This window comes from Prionailurus bengalensis, chromosome B4 (genome assembly GCF_016509475.1).
Source record: "Prionailurus bengalensis isolate Pbe53 chromosome B4, Fcat_Pben_1.1_paternal_pri, whole genome shotgun sequence".
NCBI classification, from domain to species: domain Eukaryota; kingdom Metazoa; phylum Chordata; class Mammalia; order Carnivora; family Felidae; genus Prionailurus; species Prionailurus bengalensis.
Window position 1 is genome coordinate 39906827 of NC_057358.1, and position 22336 is coordinate 39929162.

General features: G+C 43.6%; 1 protein-coding gene across 1 annotated transcript; it reads left to right on the top strand.

The window, feature by feature from the left end:
• The first annotated feature begins 12740 nt into the window (after positions 1 to 12740).
• Positions 12741 to 21513, top strand: KCNA1 (potassium voltage-gated channel subfamily A member 1). Its single transcript, XM_043561415.1, has 2 exons — positions 12741 to 13718; positions 14085 to 21513. Exon 2 carries the CDS (start codon positions 14605 to 14607, stop codon positions 16090 to 16092), a length of 1488 nt encoding a protein of 495 aa, XP_043417350.1. The 5' UTR covers positions 12741 to 13718; positions 14085 to 14604; the 3' UTR covers positions 16093 to 21513.
• Positions 21514 to 22336: the final 823 nt, after the last annotated feature.

Here is a 22336-nt window from a genome sequence, read left to right on the forward strand (position 1 = left end):
AGGGCACCTTTGGGAACTGAGTCATAGTCAAATGGGTCATTTCTCTGAGGTGGGGAAGTAGCAGGACACATCTCAGATAGCAAAGGCAAATGGAAGCTTAACAGCTCAGAAAGAACAAGCAGATATGACTCAATTAGTTAATTACTGAAATAGGTAAGTTGCATAATCTATCAGGCTGCCAAGAGAAAAGATTTCTTCCTAAAAACAACAGGTAAGACTGCTCCGAGCGGTGCTGAGAAGGTGCTAATATTTCAGAGAAATGTAGAGTTATGTGAATACCACACTGTGTTCAGTTTTTGGTTTTTTTTTGCTTTTTGTTTTTTGCAAATTATTGTGCCCAATACATAAGCTTCTTTGCACTGGCTTTGAAGATGGAATTCATTTGTCCAAGCAAAAGTATTTAATTCTGTTGTTCTGCAGTCCATAAAATATTTACATTGTTATTCTACATATACACATTGCTTACATCCAGCTGCATTTCTCTCTGATGCACTTTAAATAAGAGATTTGGACTCTTGACAGTGTCATCCAAGCCAACTGTTGGAGGAAAGAATCACAGAATCATTGCAGCTTACAATGCCCCCAGGATGTAAACAGGCTATCTTTTGTCTTTGGGCAGGATAGAATCCAAATTAGCCCCAATGAAGAGGCATGTCTCCTAAAGCTGAAACATCCAGGAAGACAGAATGCATGACCAATCTTTCTTTCTCTCTTTTAAAAATTTTAATTCCAATATAGTTAACATATAGTGTTATAGTAGTTTCAGGCATACAATATAGTAATTCAACAATTCTGTACCTTACTCAGTGTTCATCATGATAAGTGTACTTTGAATCCCACTTATCTATCTCACTCATATGCCCCATTCACTTCCACTCTGGTAATCATCCGTTTGTTCTCTACTGTTAAGAGTTGGGTTTTGTTTGTTTGTTTGTTTGTTTTTTGCTTTGCCTCTTTCTCTTCCCCCACCATCTTTGCTCATTTGTTTTGTTTCTGAAGTTCCACATATGACTGAAATCATATGATATTTGTCTTTCTGTAAGACTTATTTCAGTTACCATTATATCTGTTAGATCCATCCATATTGTTGCAAATGGCAAGATTTCATTCTTTTTTATGGCTGAATAATGTTCCATTGCATGCATATATATATATATATATATATATATATATATATACCACATCTTGTTTATTCATCTATTGCTGGAAATTTGGGTTGCTTCCATAATTTGGTTATTGTAAATAATGCTGCAATAAACATAGGGGTGCACGTATCCCTTCAAATTAGTGTCTTCAAATTCTTTGGGTAAATACTCAGTAATATGATTACTGAATCATATGTTAAGTCTATTTTTAATTTTTTAGGAACTTCCATACTGTTTTCCACAAACTGGTGGTTGCACCAGTTGGTAGAAACCAACAGTGTGCAATTTTCCTTTGTCTCCACATCCTGGCCAACACTTGTTGTTTCTTGAGTTTTTGATTTTAGCCATTCTGACAGGTGTGAGGTGATATTTCATTGGGGTTTTGACTTGCATTCCCCTCATGATGAGTGATGTTGAGCATCTTTTCATGTGCCTGTTGGCCATCTGTATGTCTTCTTTGGAGAAACGTCTGTTCATATGACCAATCTTCCTTAATTATCACATATTTCCTTTAAAATCAGAAAGTTCTGAATAAGCCATTCTCCTATTGTAATCAGTGTGTTTCTTAGATGTGGCATTTGAAGAGAAAATCCCAAAGTCAATGACAGTGGACTCTGAGCTCCAAATGTATGAAAGTGAAGTGGCAGCAATTTATTTAGTTCTATTTATTTTACACCACCAGTGTTGTATGAAAGAAAAATAATTGAACTGGGAGTTAGAGCCTGTGTTTGCTGCTTTGGTCCACATTGCCCATGTGAAGTAAGATGAGTCAAGGCCAGATTAATTCTTCCTACTCAGTGTCCTTATAATAATAACATAATAAATGCCTGCCTTCCCTTCTTCCAAGGGTTTGTCTGAGGATTGAAAAATATGCAAAAGAAAGAATTTTTAAAAGTGTAAAGTATAGTAAAAAAATAAAGATTTAAAACAGTTCATTACCATGTGTTGGATGATAACTGCTAGTATGAATCCACCTTTTTTTTTTTTTTACTGTATCATTGAAAACTACAAACTGGCTCTTATTTTTCCTTCTAGGGTTAAAAACAATTAGTGTAGTATTAATGACATTTGATTGTTCAAGGGTGTGCATGATTTTCACAATCCCCTCCTTGGTCTTTCATCTCCCTCCTGCCTATTTTGTGATTCCACTGCTCATTAGCATCTCCACTTGAGTGTGGTTCCACCAGATTGACCAGTTCACTGTCTTCTGAAACAGGACATCCCCATGTCTGCATCTTTGCTCTTGCCTTCCCTATGTTGTGAATTGTACTCTTCTCTTCTGCTTCGAGGATCCTTCGAAGATCATGGCTTCTGCAAAGCTGCCCAGCTGGCTGTCTTGACCAGCTCCCATCTTTCTCCATCCCAAACACCTGCTAGAACATGTTAGATTGCACTGCTCACTTGACTGCCTTTGGAGGCTGTCATTTTACATTCATTTAAGTCTTGACTCCAACAAAGAAGATGATACGTTTGTTGAGAGTATGCACAATGCATTTTTTCTTACCTTTTCCATGGTAAAAAGACACACACTGAGTAAGTATTCAGTACTGAAAAGAGTTCATTGATATAAAGAATAAAAGGAAGAAAAGTGCAAACCATTCAGAACTTGTTTCTTGTGAGAAGGAGCAAAATTGGTTTGGAAATTCTGAATTCAATTTTTCTATGGCATCCCTATCTCTATACTGGATAATTAAACGTAGTACTTATTTCTACCTCAATGCAGTGTGTGGGTAAAATGTATGTCAATCAGTGAGAGAGTTAAGAGTAGCATGTTAGAAGTTTCCGTTGCATGATGTCAGAGTAACAGTATTTTCTATATATATATTATATATATAGAAATATATATATAGAGAGATAAATATATATAGAAATATATATGCAAATATATATTCTATATCAATGGAATTGAAAAATGTGTAATATTCATAAAAACACCCTATATTCACGCTGCAAATGAATACAGTTGCCACAATGCAGGCCAGATCTTTGCTCTGTCTATCACTGCCAGCAACAGCTACAAATGAGTTTACAGGTGTTTGGAAAACTAATATTCTGATACAGGTTTAAATATTTGTCATATGACACTGACACCTTGGTTATGACTGATCTGTTATGCACAGCAAAGTAATAGTTCAGGGCACTGTGCTAGGGTGGCTGAGAAAGATACAATAAACAGTGAATTAGGGTGTTTAAGGGGCTATGTTTAAGAGACTGTGTTTTTACTAATGTTCTCAACCCAAGGACAACTAATGTTTACTTTTGTGAATGAAAGATCACCACATGTATGCAGATATATATGTATGTATCTAATGGATCTATTTACTTGTATTTTACTTCTATTACAGGAAGGATTTAGGTAGTTTAAAAATACATGCAGCACAGAGGTATAAAATAAATTGTGAAGGGAAATGAAGGCAGAACACACACACACACACACACACACACACACACACGGGTCCTATTTGGTTGCTGAAGGAAAGCTGCAAATGTGGCTCTAAGTTTGCTGAAGACAACAATAATGAGTCAGCTTTAAGAACCACAATGCAGTGTTTAAGAGACTTATAAGTCTGATGCTGAAAATTAGATTTCTTCAGGGATCCTCCCAAAAGAAGACATTGGTAACATAGTGGATGATACCCTTCACAAGGTTCTGACAGTAGTTACCACCATGAATTTATAAGGTCTTTTCTGATAGTGTTCCTCATTGCAAGCTAAAGGCATAAAAGCAATTGTACAAGGGATACAAACCACACTGAGCTCGTATAGACCTCACTGAACACATAGACTGACCCCAGGGTGGAAGCATCAACCAACAGCACTTTCTGCAACGGTAAAAGGTTCTATATATGTATTGTCCAGTACAGTAATCACCAGCCACATGTGGCTATTCAGCACTTAACATGTGGCCAGTGGACTGAAGAACTTAGGTTTAACTCTTATTTTAATTCATGAAAATGTAAAAACCACATGTGGCTAGTGGTTATCTTGTTGGACAGAGCGGCTCTAGAAAAAAATGTCCATATTTTATGTCATTCCAACAATCTTTCATGAGTGTGATGTTTTGTGACTGAGATTTGGTAAATTACAGGGTTAAAGGAATATTTAGAGAAGGGGAAATTTTACTTCTGAAAGAATTTTGGGGTCTGCTTCAGCATAGAGAAAATGAGGCATAGAGGCCTTAAAGCTCTATGCCATCAGGCAGATGTACTCTTATCACAGAATGTTTTCAGAAGTAAACATTCCCAGTATACATATTTTTGGTTAGAAATTATAATCTGTGTTCTGATGCTCTAATCTGTTTGTACCTTCTAGACAAACATATCATTTTAATAACTTACTTTTTTTTTGTACTGTCAATACTGCCAAACTCATTCTCTATTTAACATCTGAGATGCTGAAGCTTTTTTGGAGAAAAATTACACAAACAAATTGGCAGTTATTCAAATTCCTGGTTTCTGACCTTGACTGGGCCTCAACGCTTTATTGTGACCCTGCTATAGGTGCCTTTTCATCCCTTCATCCTTTCCTATCTCATTTCTAAGGAAAGGAGGCCTTTTGCAAAACAGCACATTTGGGTCACTGTGGGAGGTGATCAACGTTAGCCAGAGAGAAGTTGGCTTTTCTTGAGGTGATCCTTTCTGAGGACATCACCATTGCCTGCTGGGATACACATAAGCATGGGTCTCTCCGGGCTCAGACACAAGGGCCAAAATGCTTTCTCCAGTCTGCCATAGAAGAAAGGCAGGATGGAGCAGGATCCTGAAAGGAGGGCAAAAATGAACAAGAAGAAAAGGGGTGTTCTGGGGAAAAGGTAATTCTGAGATTCCAACTGAGGTGGAGTCTGACTGTATTGGAAAGTGACCTAATGGGCAACAGTTAAGAAATATCCCAGTCATTGGATTCTGGTTGCATCAATGATTGACCATAAGAAGATTGCATCTTTATGGTAACAGACTATGTCACCTTCTAGATGATGTCAGACAAAATGGTAGAGTTGCATATGTTTTCCTAATCCACTTTTCCCTGGGACTATCTTCTACCTTTCATGGTCTCCCCTTGTATGTCCATTAGTAGGTAACATTTTCTACTTCACTGGGAAACTAGAAACCTTCAGATGGAATCTCCGTGGGTTTCCTGAATTTACTCTCCCATTACAGATGCAGTAATCCATTTCCATCTGTCCTCCCCCTTTCCACTCTATCACAGTGAAAAAAAAAGTCCCTTACTCTTCCTTAAGATTTCTTCTAGCTGTGCTCTGCATCCCTCTACTCATCATTCCTAGAGATCTTGCTCCATTAACTACTCCATTTCTAGCCTATATATTCAATCTTGTTCTTCCTTCTGTTTTTTTCACTTATTGTCATTAGCATTTAAAAAACAATGTTTATTTATTGAAAGAGAGAGAGAGAGAAAGAGAGAGAGAAAATCCCAAGCAGAGTCTGGGCTGTGAGTGCAGAGCCTGACCTGGATCTTGATCTCAAGAACCATAGATCATAACCTGAGCCCAAATCAAGAGTTGGATGCTTAACCAACTGAGCCACCCAGGCACTCCATATCATCATTAATATTTAAATATGCTCAAATCTCTCTTACATTAAAGACAGAAAAGTTTACCTCAATCTCACAGTCCCCTTTAGCTATTCTTTCTATTTCTTTCCTGCCTTCTAGTTCCAAGATTCTTCAAAGAATGCTTACTTGTCCTAACTTCACTTGCCCACTCCATTCATTCTTTGACTACTACAATCTGGCATCTGTTTCCACTACTCACTTGAAACTGCTTTTTTAAGACAACCAATGACCTACATCTCACTGTATTGCTTATATTAACTGACCTTCCTGAAGTTCTCCTTTCTCTTTCTGAAGTGCATTTCTCTCCCAGATGCCCAAACCCGAGACCCGGGAGCCATTCTTAACTTTCTTTATCACTTTCTGCTCTGCCTCCCTACAATGCAGTTCTCTCTTATCCTTTTCACCAGCATTTCACCAGCATTCTGGAACTTCCCACCACATAGTTTGGGTGAAATTAACCACATTCCATCTCCAGGGGCGAGCCCTGATTTTTAAATCCAGTCAGGACAGCCCATTTTCCTAGCTGCAGTGATTTGTTCAAAGATGGGTAAACAACACTGGTCAGGACAACAGGCTCACTAAGACTTAATTCCAAAGCTCTTCCTATCAGACACAAAGTATACAGCCTATGGAATTTCTGGCAGCCATGCTTGAGAGTAGAGTCTGCATTCAGAAAAGGAATGGAGAAATGAAGGAAGAAAAATAGGTCCTGGTCATAAGCCCTGAGTTCTGGGTAAAGCCTTTCCTGAAGTTGCAGCTCTGTTCCCAACATGCTCAGTTTTCTTAGCCAGTAAATTACCTTTCTAAATGTAAGCAATTTGGGGTTAAGTTTCCACTTCTATTATCAGAAAGAATTGTAACTGATATGAGCCCCTGCATCTAAATCAAATGATTTTGATCCCTAATATTTTGCAAGTCTCTTTAAAGTCCTTAATGGGAAATCCTCTCATGAGATTTCATGAGCAAGCTCAACTCTAACTTAACAATAAGAAAACTATTGAATTCCATAATAGAGAGTCCCATGGTATAAAGGCTTCATGGCTGATTGATTCAGCAGCTCAATGATGCCACCAGGATCCAAGTTCTTTTTCTCCTTCTGCTATCACATATTCAGTGCTGGACCAGTAGCAGGATAGATATAGCACTGACTCATCCAGGCATGAAGTCAAGAGGATGAAGAGAACGTCTTTCTATGGCTTTCTTATCATTGAGGATGTCTTTCCTTGAAGCTCTCCAGCAGACTTACCCTCACATTTCCTTGAAAAGGATTGGGTCATGGGCCAGTTTCTCTTGAGAGAGACTGGAACAGTTGGCTTCTCTTCAGGCACATGACTATGTGTTAGATAATTCTGTTAGAAAGAAGAGAGATGATTAGGAGCTTAGGAGGAAACCAGTGGAGGTCCACTACAGTGACCAATGAGGAGCTTCATGCCCTGGCTCCTGCCAACTTCTCTGACTTCATCTTTTGCCACCCACCTCTTTATACTGGATCCTCCATGAATATTTCTGGTGCTTTTTCTCTGTGTAACTAACTTTCAGCTCAGTCTCAGCAGACTCCAGTCTCTGTTTCCTCAACTCAGAGAGTTTACCAGGCTCTGCTTGGGCTCCATCTCCTTGCATAGCTTCTAGAAAGCATCTTCAGGCAAACAGCTAAGGTGGTCACAGAGCTCACTTCATTTTTTTCTCTTTTCTAAGAGATCTCAGTTCCATCTTGCCTATTGCCCAGTGTTACCACCTATATTTTACCCAGCTTTCTAGTTTATGGTGGTAGGAAATGTCTAGTACCAACTATTCTGCTATGGTTGAACACTGTAGTTCGCTGTAAGGATTCTCAAGGGTAGGCATTACGTTTGTTCTTTTCTTTTATTCTTGAGTATTTAGGGGCTGCTCTGCCCTCAGTGCATGTTTATTAAAGATATGTCTAATGTAATGATTCCTGACCTTTCGGTCACTTCCTTGAAGTTGGCATTTCACTGAACTTTAACTCTATCCAATCACTACTGATCAGTTCTCAATATATATTTTATGCTCACGATGGCTTATGATATAGATACTACATTTTACAAATAAGGAGATGAAAATGTAAAATGATGGAATTACTTACCTAAGATCAGAGTGATTAAATTAGAATCCATCTCTGATTTAAAAACTTAGGCTTTTAACTGTTTTAGTATAATCTCCTTTTGAGATTTTGACAAAAATCACTTATGAACATGGTCTTCAGAAATGATTACTTACATGTACAATAAAGGGTATAAAATTTCAGAGGGTTCACAGACCTTTGGAACTCATCCACAGTTAAGCCTATGTCAGCAATAGGACACTTGGCTAAAGAAGCCATCCATACCATTCATGGTCACCTTAAACCCTTGGTGAGCTTCTGAACTTTCCTTCCTGCCTTCTAGTGGTTCTATATTGCCATTTACAATTAGACTTCATACCTTGAGAGCTGCCATTCCTCTGCTTGTGACACTGCCCTCTGCAGAATCCAAGGTAAGTTCACATGGGTATATCCTTGCCTGGTAAGATCACTTCTTATGCCATGTCTTGCCTTACTACTACTTAGCCCTTAAGAAAGATTGATGCTAAGAAGGAGGTTATATTTAGAGCTAGTTTCACATTTTCCCATAAAAGATCATTTGGACTAGTTCTATCATGATTTATTTCCAAGTTTATCTCAAATACTCAAGGCCTGATCACTGAAATGCATGGTCCTCACCACAAAGGAGCCAGTGGTATTGCTAGGCAATCTTGCTACATTTCCTAATCCTTTCCCTTTACTATTCTCTTGGGTGGTTATTTCACATTCCCTGCCCCTCCCTGCCCAACTTTCAAGACTTTCTTCCCATCCTCACTTTTAGTTGATGACTTTGCTTTCCTTTCCACTGAGAAAATTGCTTCTGATTGCATAAGTGAAGGTCCACCAATTCTCACAACCAAATCTACTAAACTATTTGTGTCTGAACTTTGCTCTCTCTTTCTCACTTCTATAGACTGTCCTTTTCCAAGGCCAACCCTTTCTTTTGGATCTTCAATCCCATTCTCCTTTTGCCTTTTCAAGAACGTTGCACCAATTTTTCTCTTTCTACCACATCAACAACCTTTCCTTTTCTACAGAATCATTCCCATCACCATGCAAACATATTATAGTAGCTCTAATCTTTAAAAAAAATTCTTGTCACTCTTTACCTTCCTTCAGCTTTTACTCCATTTTTCTTTTCCTGATTGACTCCCAAATTCCAAGAGTTCATTTTACCCATTGTCGTCAGTTTTCCTTTCTTAATCTATTATCAGTTCAAATTTTCTAGAGCCAATAGTCAATTGTGAGTTCTGCATTCTATTCATCTTATCAGCAGTATTTAACAAAATTGTTCTGTCTCTGCTGAAATACTACTCATTTGCTTTGACAGACCCTATACTATCCTGGTTTGCTTACCTTACCAGTCATTTTTTGCTGGCTTTTCCTCCTATTTTCGGTCCCTAGAATTAGAATATCCTGAAGCAAAATCCCTGGACATGTCCTCTTATCCTTCTACCTTCAAGTCCAAGTGCTTTAGTCCAGTACTCTGGATTTAACTACCATCCACCCCAGTAGCTCTTAGTGCCCCTGAGGGGACATTTGGCAATGTCTAGAGACATTTTTTTATTGTCAGAACTGGGAGCAGGTGCTACTGGCAGCTAGTGACTAAAGGCCAGGGATGCTACTGAGCATCCTAAAATTCACAGGACAACAAAATGAAAACACCCTCCACAACAAAAAGATACCCAGCCCAAAGATCAACAGTGTTGAGGCTGACAAATCCTGATCTATCCAGACCTTTCCTCTGAACTCTAGACTCACATGCCCAACTTCCTACTCAATATCTTCATTTGGGTATTTAACAAACTTAACATGTCTCAAGCCAATGTTTGGATTCCTTCTGCTTCAGCTCAGTTTCCCTACAAAACAGAACCTGGGACAAGACTTATGATTTAGTGGAAGGTAAGATCCCCATGCAGTGAGAGTAAGGACAGTGGAAGTGAGATAGGGAAGATAAAGTTCAAATATAGGGTGTTGAGTTACCAAGTTGGCAGCTGGTTCATGAGCCACAAAGATATGCATCCCTGTCACTAGATTATGTAGTTGTTTCACCCTGAAAAGATTAAAGGAGAGGAAATTTATCTATAGGCTTCATCTTATCTCATATCTATTACTGGGCAAGCTCTCACTGGTCCATTTAATTAATGCCTCCAAATAGCTGTGCTGCTCACCTGGACCTTCTTCCAGTCTTGAGAAACCCAAATCATTGCAGTGTGGTCAACCTCAGGAGGCAGAAATCTGCTGCCCATGCAGAGTTGTGTGTTCCAGCAGCAGCCAAAGCAAGGCAAGTGGCCTCAGGGCAAAAGGAATGGAAAAGTGGAGGGAATCTGAGGAGAGGCTTACAGAATCTGAGGTTATTACTGTCCAATACAGTAATAACCAAGATACACAAGGTCCAAGACTTTGTGTAGCTCACATTCTGGTGAGAGAGAAGCTGTCCAATTCACTCCTCCAGTAAATTACATCACCATCCACCTAGTTACTAAGGCTACAAACCTAGGAGATGTTCTTGAAATGTTTCTTTCCCCCACATCCCAAATCCTGCCATCTCTATTTTCAAAATGTAATTCTATTCCAACCACTTCTCACAAGCCTACCAGTACCTTGCTTGTTTAAGCCATCATTGCCTGTACTACTTAATAACTTCCAACCTCATGCCTGTTTCCAGTAACCAGAATAATCTTTAAAATGGCAAATCATATTATATTACTACATGGAACATATTATATTACTAAATGAAATATTCTTACAGTGGCTTAAGAGGCTCTACATGATTTGGTCCCTCCCTACTTTTCTGACCTACCTTCTGCAACACCCTTCTTTGGCTACTTCTTTCTTGCCACACTGGTGCTCCTTTGTTTCCCAAATATGCTAACTTGTCTCTGCCTTGGGATCTTTGCATTTGCTCTTACATCTATGCTTCTGTTTTTCTGATTCCCTGTTCTCTCTCTTCTTTTTCTAAAAAAAATTTAATGTTTATTTATTTTTGTGAGACAGAGAGAGACAGAATGGGAGCAGGGGAGGGGCAGAGAGAGAAGGAGACACAGAATCTGAAGCAGGCTCCAGGCTCTGAGCTGTCAGCACAGAGCCCAAGGCAGGGCTCAAACTCATGAACCGCGAGATCATGACCTGAGCTGAAGCTGGACCCTTAACCTACTGAGCCACCCAGGAGCCCCTGTTCTCTCCTTGAATTTCTTTGTTTAACTGTTACTTATGCAAAGGCCTTTCCTATCCATTCAGACTTATATTTGTCACTCCATACACCCTTTTCTTAATTTGCTTTACCTAACATTATAATGTCTGTCTCTCCCACCAGAATGTAAGTTCTGTGAGGTCTGGAACCTTGCATATCTTAGTCATTACTGTGTCTGCAGTGCTGAGCAAGACTGACACACAGCTGAGACTGAGCAAATATTTGAGCGAATACCTATCTTTAGACCCCTATCAATGGTGGGCTTGCATCCAGAATGTTGAATTCTTAGTTCAATACCATTCTTCCAATTCCTTGGTGCAAACCTCTGGATTTTATTATGCCTAACAAAGCCCTGAATTTCGGGACCTGAGATCCCATGCGGTCTGCAAATCACTTCTCTTAAGAAAATCTCCAAATGGTGAATCAAGGCAAGTGCAATCCACATGAGGCTAGGGAGATGACAGTCTTGGAGGCCTTTAAAAGAAGGAAGGGGGTTACAGGCAGAAGGAGGTGCAAAAGCAGAGTAAGGAAGCCCAGTATTACTGGGACATGGTCAGGAAATGTTCATCAAGTCTAGTAGGGTTATTATTGATTTGGATGTAACAGCAGCAGCAGCAGCAAAAGCAGAAACAGGGGACTTGCCAGTCATATTTCAGTACACAGCTCCTTCCTTCCTTCCTTTTTTCCTTCCTTCATTCTTTCCTTCTTTCCTCCCTTCCTCCTTCAGTCTCTTCCTTCCTGTAATAAAGCAGTAGCACAGGAAGGCAGGAAACCGTGGAGTTAGTAGGGTACAGGAATATTGTGTGTGGAAGGTAGGGAAATGGCAGTGTTTAATATGGTTCGGAGGAGTTTAGGAGAACTCATTGTTCGTAAAAGAAAAGGGAAGGGTATGAATCCGGAGGAGTGGAGGGAACAAATATTCTTTTTCTGAAAGGAATGCTGGAGTCTGAATCTGGAGGAGGGGTTTAACTAGTTCCGTACCCAGAATCGGTGCACTGCCTGGGCAACCCCACACAGGCCCCTGCTTTCCACTAGCCACAATAGAGTGGGGAGGATACAATCATTGGCTTTGATTAAAGTGGTGGCTGGTGTAGGCGGGAGGCAACGCGATCCTCGGTGGTGGAAGGGTGGTCCCAAAGCAGCGGGGGAACCAATCAGCGGTGACTCCGGGTTCTTGCATCCTCCTCGGAGACTCCGTAGCAGTTGAAGTACCCGAGCTGCCGGCTGCCTTCTCGCGCGCTGCGGGCGCCGAGGCGTAGCACGTCTGGGGGCGCAGCTGTAGCCGCACTCCGAGTGCACCGCGCACGCCCCCGGCTCGTGCTGCCCTGAACCTCGGCGCGGACCCTTTCCCGAAGAAGTTGCAAGCCTTGCAAGTGGCTTTGTGGAGGCACTAGGCCGAGAAAAGTGGCTACGGGAGGAGGGACGTAGGTGGGAGGTGGGCAGGCGACTTGCTTCTCAGATTCGTCCCAATTAGCATCAAGTTGGCAGACAGCCCCACAGCCCCACGAAGCCTTTGGTTGTCCACAAATCGCATTCTCCGTATTTCAGAATAATCTGATCGTAAGAAAACTTCAACTCCCATCGTAGGTCAAGGAGGGACAGCCTCTTAGCACCGCCGCCTCGCAGTGACACCACATACAACACACCCACAGCGAGCCTCAATTGCAGAGCTCTCCCCAAGGTGCGCGTCTCTGCCCGTCAGGCGGAGACAAGCTGGGTCACCCCTGCAGAGAGACCCCTGCGGGAGGGCCGGGATGGCACGCAGAGCATGGCGGCAGAAGCCGATTATCGTGGGACTGCACAAACGCAAGCCCATCCGAGGAGTTTTGCCAGGAACACCGCCGCCTGCATTGCGTCGGACCTGACCATTTCTAATGTGCAATTCCCCGGGAAGGTCGCGGCCAGGGAGCGTGCATGTGCGGGGCTGTGCACCATAAGGGAAGGAGAATTGGTGGTCGGCTTTTCTGGCAAGAGAAGGAAAAAGCTGTTCCGGCAAGGGTGGGAACTGAATGACAACCCCCCTCTGCCAAGCCACCCCCTCATATTTTCCATCTACCTCCTCGCTCCTGCCCTCCCCCGCCCTCCCCAACCCACGCCCGAGTGGGCCAATCGCTGCTCCGCATTCCAGGCGCTTTCTCAGGTTTCTGCTGATCTTGCAGCGCCCAGAAATGGACCGAGCGGACCCGCCGCCGCACGCACCCTGCCCCACTCGGAGCTCCTGACGGCTCCACGCGCACCGCGGAGCCTCAGCGAGGTCCACGCTGGGGTGCGGGAAGCGGAGGGGATCCGAGAGCCATGTAGATCCAAGCTCTTGCTCGCCCGCCTCCTTCAGGATCGAATCAAGGGCTCCCATAAGTGTTAGGAGGAGGCGAGAGTGCTGTTTATCGTCATTTGCTTCCGAGCCTCGGGAGAGGGTGGCATTTTGCTTTTCCGCCCCGCATCCTCCGGAACTCCCTGCACCAGCGAGAGGACGGCGTCTCTAGGTTGTTGGCAACCGGTGAGAATGGGGGTAGGGAACGGACATTTCCGCCGTAGCGGCTCACTCAGTCGATTGTCCCACTGAAGGGGCGTAGGACGAGGGGGCGAGGGCGGCGACTCTGCCAAGCGCCTCTCGGATGCTGCCGCGGCGCCGGTCGCCGCTCCCGCCTGGTACTGCAAAGGCGACCTGCCGCATTCCGACTCGGGCTCTCCGCCGACTCAGCACCGCCCCTGCGCCAAACCGGCCGGCCAGGTAGGGGGCTCCCCCGTCCGGGGCTGCAGAAGCGGGGGTAGGGGCACCGGGTGGGAGAAGCCACGGGTGTGGGGATGCTGCCCGGGACCTAGAGCTCCCTCAGCGTCTCTCGGCGCTTTCCCGATCTTTAGTTTAACGAAGTTGTAAACAGATCGGCTGTTGGGCATTGGGGAAAGTGGGATGGAAGAGCCCAAACTTGGATTTCCGGGTGTCTGCGTGTGTCTGTCTGTGTGTATGTGCTAACCCTAGCAAGAGTCCAGTGCTTTCTAAACAAGCTAGAGGTCTGTGCTCTTCGGTGTCTGTAGGTCCGTCCCATCTGAATGCTTCTGATTTTCTACCCCCGTATCACTTTCTATTTCTCTGCAGCGTCCATCGATCGCCCTGGTGGGAGCTTAGAAGGCGGCAGGCGAAGAGGGGTAGGAGGGGGGAGAGCCGAGGAGAAGCAAAACGGGTGGCAGGCAAGGGGATCTGCTGAGCTGGCTCTGCACCCGGTCCTAGGAGGGTCGCAGAGGGGAGGGGAGGCCAGGGTGACCCCCGAATGGATGGCCGGGTCCGCTAGAACGGCACTGCGTTAAGACACCTTCCAGCAGGAAGAAATACCAACCCTCCCCCCCCACCCCCCCCCCCCCCCACGACAAAAAGCTGCACCCGGGCTGCAGGCGAGGGGGGATTCCAAACTGAGCAAAAGACAGGGTAGAGGGGAAGGTAAGGAGAAGGGAACTCATAGATCTCTCCACCTGCTGGTTTTGAAGCCCCTCCCCCTGAACGTGGGGGGAGCCGCGCACTCCGGTGGGGGGGGCGCTTGGGTCCCCCCCACCCCTCCTCTCCCGCTGCTTCCCACCCCCGGCCCTCTCCTGGTCTCTCACCCCTGTGCCCCGCTTCCACCATGACGGTGATGTCCGGAGAGAACGTGGACGAGGCTTCGGCCGCCCCGGGCCACCCCCAGGAAGGCAGCTACCCCCGGCCGGCGGAGCACGATGACCACGAGTGCTGCGAGCGCGTGGTGATCAACATCTCCGGGCTGCGCTTCGAAACGCAGCTCAAGACCCTGGCGCAGTTCCCCAACACACTGCTGGGCAATCCTAAGAAACGCATGCGCTACTTCGACCCCCTGAGGAACGAGTACTTCTTCGACCGCAACCGGCCGAGCTTCGACGCCATCCTCTACTACTACCAGTCGGGAGGCCGCCTGCGGAGGCCGGTCAACGTGCCCCTGGACATGTTCTCCGAGGAGATCAAATTTTACGAGCTGGGCGAGGAGGCCATGGAGAAGTTCCGGGAGGACGAGGGCTTCATCAAGGAGGAGGAGCGCCCCCTGCCCGAGAAGGAATACCAGCGCCAGGTGTGGCTGCTCTTCGAGTACCCTGAGAGCTCGGGGCCCGCCCGGGTCATCGCCATCGTCTCCGTCATGGTCATTCTCATCTCCATCGTCATCTTTTGCCTGGAGACTCTACCTGAGCTGAAGGATGACAAGGACTTCACAGGCACCGTGCACCGCATCGACAACACTACGGTGATCTACAATTCCAACATCTTCACGGACCCCTTCTTCATCGTGGAAACCCTATGCATCATCTGGTTCTCCTTTGAGCTGGTGGTGCGCTTCTTCGCCTGCCCCAGCAAGACAGACTTCTTCAAAAACATCATGAACTTCATCGACATTGTGGCCATCATCCCTTATTTCATCACCCTAGGCACCGAGATAGCCGAGCAGGAGGGAAACCAGAAGGGCGAGCAGGCCACTTCGCTGGCCATCCTCAGGGTCATCCGGTTGGTAAGGGTTTTTAGAATCTTCAAACTCTCCCGCCACTCTAAGGGCCTCCAGATTCTGGGCCAGACCCTCAAAGCTAGTATGAGAGAGCTAGGGCTGCTCATCTTTTTCCTCTTCATTGGGGTCATACTGTTTTCTAGTGCAGTGTATTTTGCCGAGGCGGAAGAAGCTGAGTCGCACTTCTCCAGTATCCCCGATGCTTTCTGGTGGGCGGTGGTGTCCATGACCACTGTAGGATACGGTGACATGTACCCTGTGACAATTGGAGGCAAGATCGTGGGCTCCTTGTGTGCCATCGCTGGTGTGCTGACAATTGCCCTGCCCGTACCTGTCATTGTGTCCAATTTCAACTATTTCTACCACCGAGAAACTGAGGGGGAAGAGCAGGCTCAGTTGCTCCACGTTAGCTCCCCTAATTTAGCCTCTGACAGTGACCTCAGTCGGCGCAGTTCCTCTACTATCAGCAAATCTGAGTACATGGAGATCGAAGAGGATATGAATAATAGCATAGCCCATTACAGACAGGCCAATATCAGAACTGGCAATTGCACCACAGCTAACCAAAACTGCGTTAATAAGAGCAAGCTACTCACCGATGTTTAAAAAGCCAATCAAACTAAAAAAAAGCCCCACTTAGCAGCTTGAAAGACTTAAAAAAAAAAACAAAAAACAGAACAAAAACCTAGTGACCCACGTCACTGTTTGTAGATACTTTACTAAATAGCCTTTGAATGCTCTGTTTAACTGTCAATGCATTGTTGCATTGAGGATGGGGGGGATGGTGAACCAGAAGCTTTCAAGATTCATGCAAAAAGAAACTATTTTCATTTTATTAAAAAATGGGAAAAGAAAGTGTATTTTCTAAAACTGGTTTAAAACAATTCAGTCCATGAGCTAGTCTAGGTAAAATAAGATTCATATGCTTACCCATACTGAAACATTTTTAATCCTTTGGCTTCTTTAACTTTTTTCTTTCACTAAAAACCAGACGATCACTTAGAAATATAAAATTTAAATTTGCATGGGACTCCATTATAAAACTTTTGCAAACTGCACAGCACATTTAAGACAGTGCATCTGATGTATTATATGTAACATGATATACCAGCCAAAAGGGGCAATGAACAAATGTATTTGTGTTGATCATCCCAACCGTATATTACAAGGTGAAAACCCCCACAAGTGCACATACATGCACGCAAAATTATTTAAGACTGGTTCATAAAGCACCTTATACATCTGATACTGGTCCTGGTCTGCAGGGATTTTCCCTCTGCCCCATTTCCCCTGCTCATCCATACTATTCTCTAAGAAAAAAGAAAACTGAAGTAAATTAACTGATTCGTCTGCAGTGCTGCTAAATTTCTCAACTGCAGGTGAGCCAAACACAGGTCTTTTCTCACCAGTCCTGCACCCTGACCCCTGGCCTCCAGAACTGGATGTAAAATCTTAGCCTCCTTATTGCAAGAGAGCACAAATGGAACTAAATGTAAGCATGTTTGAATCTGATCATATTTATTTTATAATCGCATGCCAAGAACGTTAACTCAGACAATAGGGGATAAGCTTACGTTGGGATCAACTCTTCTAAAAATAGATCCTTTTTTCATTTGCATTCACCGAAAGTGCACTCCTTCATTTATTAACTATTTTATTAGTAAATAAAGTACTGTATTTAAGTGCATATGTTAGTCAGATGGGAACAATAACTTTTTGGAGCTCAAAGCATGTTCTCTTATTCAGCATTATGGCCTATTTGATTAAGGTGTACCTTGAATTAATTAATGCATGATTTCAGTAAAAAAAAAATTAAATCATAAAAATTAAAAGTTTGTGGGATGAAGGGCCCAAAAGAAAATAATGGGGGGTGGGGGGTGGGGGCCACTCAGTTGATTTTCCTGCCTTTGCTCAGGGAAATGTCAGGTTTCTGTGCAGGTGTAGGCAGAGAGAGGACCAATATGCCCATCCCTTAAAGGGAAGCTATGTGGAAAACTAAATAAGTCATCAAGGTATATATAGCAACACCTAAGAACAGGTATTCTTTCTAGCTGAAAATAAACACAAGCAAAACAAACAAACAAACAAACAGACAAACAAAAAAAGGTGCAATACTGCATGTTTTTGGTGCATTCTTAGGATGTAAATGAACATGTTTATCTCTTGTATGCATCCAAAGCAGAGCTGATTTCTTTTTGCAGTCATGATTTGAGGTCTGTAGAGACTTCAGCCCTCCCCTTGAGGCTCCCTGAAGAAACTCAACCAATTGATTAATAGTTGCTTAGTGCCTTTATCCTGTACCCACAGTGAACTGCAGAAAGTGCCTCCATTAACACAGCTGAGAAGTTATGTAACAAAAGGGAGGAAAGGTTGAGGCACAGATATTTTGCTTTTGCTTTCTCCACCCTCCCTGTCTCACTTCACCACTGTGAGAAGACCACCCCATCCTGTACCCAGGAGAGAAGAGATCCAGGAGGGTGCTGTCTCCCTGGCCATCCACTGGACTTGGTCCCTTTGGCAGCCTGATCTGGGATGTACACTGGGGCCTGAGACCGATCATCACTCTGGACGTGAACCAGGAACCCGTTTTCTCCCTCTTCTCCACCAGAAGCCAATATCAAGTTTTTGGAAATCTGTTTCCTGTCGAGGGCCACTCTGGATGTGAAAGGCTTCCTCAGGTCCAATGTAGTGTTCCTTGCAAAGTTCTGTATTTCTCCTCTGTTAGCAACAGCACTCTGCAAATCTCTGATGGTCTGTTCTCTTTAGGCATCAGTGTGGATGTGGGAACACTCCGTATATAATAACCTTCCTTGGGTCTTCCCTCCCGGCCCACTCCCTTCAGATATTTTCTATGATGCGCCTATGCTCTTCCTACCTGGCAGTCGCTTCACAGGCTGAGCATCTAACTTCTGCTGCCCCAGGCACCCAGCCCAGAGAATGCTGGGGACCCTAGGTCTAGCTGAAAGACAACCAACCACGTAACACAGGCCTCTGGGGCCCGGCAGCTGTCCACCAATGGAGAGGCACTCACAGCCTTTTTAAAGACACCGAGGTGGGGAATCTTCATTCTGCACTTAGCATGTGGCTGCCTGCTGCTGCCCACCCTGCCCACCTTACATTCCTACCCTGCTTCTTCGGGAATCCTCCCTGTTACTTCTGTCCCTTCTCCCACCTGTCCTAGAACTAGCAGGGAGGCAATAAACCAAGAAGCTAGAGTAACACTCAGGCTGGCTGACTCAGTTGAAAGAAAGAACATGGATATTTTACTTTCCTGTGCGGCTTTTGAGAATCTGTAAGACTGATGTAACATCATGGAAGACAAGGGGCCAAGGACTGCACAGCATCTGACCACAGGGCATTAAACCCTCCGCTGTGATGTTTCCTTCTCTTTTGAACTTTGACTTATCCTGGCTATTCCTCTCCTACCTGCTTAAAAATCTCCAGTTTGGGAAAACAAAGCCAACCTCCCCGAAAATTCTGGGGATATCTTGATCTTTTATTTAGACTTTGAGGTCTAGGACACACAGAACTTGAAACGCTGCACTCCGACAACAGCAATAATCCACTCAGTACTGTGGGATGGATGGGTCAGAGGATGAGAAAATGGGACCAAGACTGATCAGACTGGTTTTGGCTACCTGGTATACCTCTCATAGATTCGCTGGACTGGGGTTCTTCTGCATGTGTTACAGGAAAAAGGGCTGCATGCATGAGCCTGTTGGCCTGGGATCGGGGAAGAGTTGTTATGAATTTGGGTGGTAGGGGGGAAATGAATGCTGCTTATCCATCTGTAGCTCATTGCAACCAAGTCAGTAGGAATGGAGTACAGGGATTATCTGTGTAGCATAGGCATGCGAAGTTTGACAAAGCTCTTACCCCTTGCACTATAATGTGCTGAAATGTTTTTGTAGACCTGAAGGTGCACTTAACAAAACTGCCTATTAAGGAATGACTATCTTTTGGTTTACTTATATTTATTGTAGTGGGATTTTTACCTTTCGGTCCCCTTCCTCGATCTTGAGCTTTAATAGCTCATGTCCTGAATGCTTGTTTTCTCCAAAAGGAGAGACTTTCTGACATGCTGATAGCCATAGCTCAGCTCTTCCAGTGCTTGGGGGCCCTAGTTCAATAGGGTTGGAAGTGGAAGGGCTGGGTCACACCAGGGCTGTTAGCCATCCCAGCATCTCTGAAGGGGTTAACTCACCTCAAGTGATCTGAATTCGAGAGAGACCAAAGACATTAATTTCCTCTGTCCTCAGATTTAGAGAAGACAGATTGTAGCCAGGAAAGCTTTTTGTTTTTGCAACTCCTCTTCCCCATCTGTGTACAGCCTTCCCTCGCTCCCCCTGAAGAAATAGAGTACTGATTACCAGTTAGAGCAGTTCACTAGGGTGCATGAGTGAGTTAGCCTAGCAAAATCAAATGAACCAACGGCATATTCTTCTGGAATATGGCTGATGGACAGCCATTTCTCTAAAATTGTACAACTGTGGTGGAGCCAAAGCACAGGTGACATCATAATCTTTACTCACTTGAGAATTAGAACACAGACAAACATGTAAATGGTAAATGAGAAGATTTCTTTAAGTAGAAATTTGGTTTAGTCCATAAAGGGCCTTCTTCATGTTGTGTAGAGTTACAGATTTTTTCAAATTAGTTAACATCTGAAGAGTCCGTAAAAATAGTTTCCTAACCCTCCCTTTTAGTATAGGAGACCTCAAAACACATGCTTTTAAACAATTTTACAATTGAATTCCTTGTTTGGTAGATTGCCTTGGACAAGAAGGAGAAAGAGCACATTAACAGAAGGCAATTCCCCATTTTCTTCCAGGGACAACTCATTCCTGGGAGTGGTGAGAATTGGTGGGTGGTAACCATCCATGGTATAGAATTGTTAGAAAGAATATAAACTGCCAAACAGCCATTTTATCTTCCCATTTTGTCAAGAAAGGATGAAGTCTTTCTATGTTTCTGTTCATTTCAAGAAGACAAATAAATACAAATTTTTAAACCAGACACAATCCAAGTTGAATTGCAATCTCAGGAGGTGGCCTCTCATCCACCATGCGGTGTATTAATACTCGTATTTATATCACGGAATTTCAGGGTATATGCGAACATGTTCAGCATGACTCAGGTAAATCTCAGAAGAATGTACTTTACTTACCATTTTTTGTAAAGAAGTGGACAGGAGCTGAGTTGTTAACCAAAACTGTTCCATTACCTTGGGTCACTGTGTGAACTCATTCAGGGTATAAGTGTAAGGCTCAGAAGTCTTGGGATATAACGCCAGTCTCTTTGCTCAGGCAAAATGACCATGGGTTTCCTTGGGAAGTCCAATGTGTACATAAGGGGGGAGGCCCTGCTGACCTCAGGACTATTAGCTTTAAGGAGATTAGCCCTAGTCCCAGTGATTTTTATGTCGGAGCTAACTAGGAGTTTACTTTTTATGACACGAGACTTCACAGAGTCTAGAAGTGTTTTGTACCATAGTCAGAGAAGAAGAAATGGTGCAAGGAAAGAAAACAAAACACAAAAGACCCCTTGCAAAATATTCCAGGTCAAAAGTTGTCTCCTCTCCAAAACCTGCAGAAACACCTTTCTTCTCATCAGTGCACTGTCTGGGAGCTGTTTGAGGCAGCAGCTGTAAGCTGACAGCATGGACTCTACGTGACATACCTCTAACATTAAAGATAATGGTATTACCAAGGTTCAAAACTAAAAATTGAGTGGTATTAATTTAAAGTGCACCGTCAGGACAACAAACCATTGAAGCTGAAAAAGCACTAGTTTCTTTCTTGAGTTTGCCAGTTGCTTACACCTTGAGTTAAGGGCGTGTCTCATTTCCACCTGCTGTGCATTTCCCCTGCCCTAACTGTTCAATATGTCAGGTGGAGGACATTGAATGTTACGAACTGAGAGCCTAATTGAAGCGCATAGTTTTCATCTATGCAATTTCACTTGCTTTTGTCACTTTATGATCTGTTCATATTTGGCATCAATTAAAGATAATTTTTAAGGATCTTACCAAGGAATATTGTGACTGGTTATTTGTCTCTTGTTTAACTGGTCTTTAGGGAAGTTTTTCATGTGGGATCTCTTTAAATAATGTGATGAGCCCAGGGTAAACTCATGAAGCAGCCTCGTGGTACTATCTGTTCTGTGCAAGGAAATGCACTGGGGTTGAATTCTGATAATAAATTCACAGTTTGGTCTCAGGTAGGATCCCAAGGAGAGGCCTTTGGAATTTGGCCTATGAAAGCAGTTGGGGGAATCAAGCTTTGAAAAGGAAAAAAGAAATGAGGCCCCAGGGAGCAAAGCAATTGATTATATTCACTTAAATTGTTTTTTATTTGAAACTTTATTTTCAGTTGCAGTCTAAGCCTTTCAGAAAGGATAGTGTGTGTGTGTGTGTGTGTGTGTGTGTGTAACAGTGCTGTGGTCTGGCATCAACTAACTTGATAATTACAATAAGGTGTTGGAAGCGATTTTGATGTGAAATAACGAAGTGATTTCTGGTGGTTCTTTGCATAAACTTTTCCCACATAGCTCTATGTGTGGCTAACATTTCTTTTTTTTCTATTTTTTTGAATGACTTATTGGTGCATTTCCTTTTGATTCTTCCTGAGATTTCGAGGTTCTCTTTTCTTGACTTTCAATCTCATTTTATGCAAGCTTTTTTATGTCAGACCAAACAGGATTACATGCTTTATGACAGGTGTCTGTTACATGATGCATGCATGGTGTGGCAGGGGCATCATCATAGAATTGTATTTTATTGTGATGGGCTCATATTGTAAGATTTGGAGGTGAATGTTATTTTTGTTGTAGAAGTTGCTCATGAAAGTGG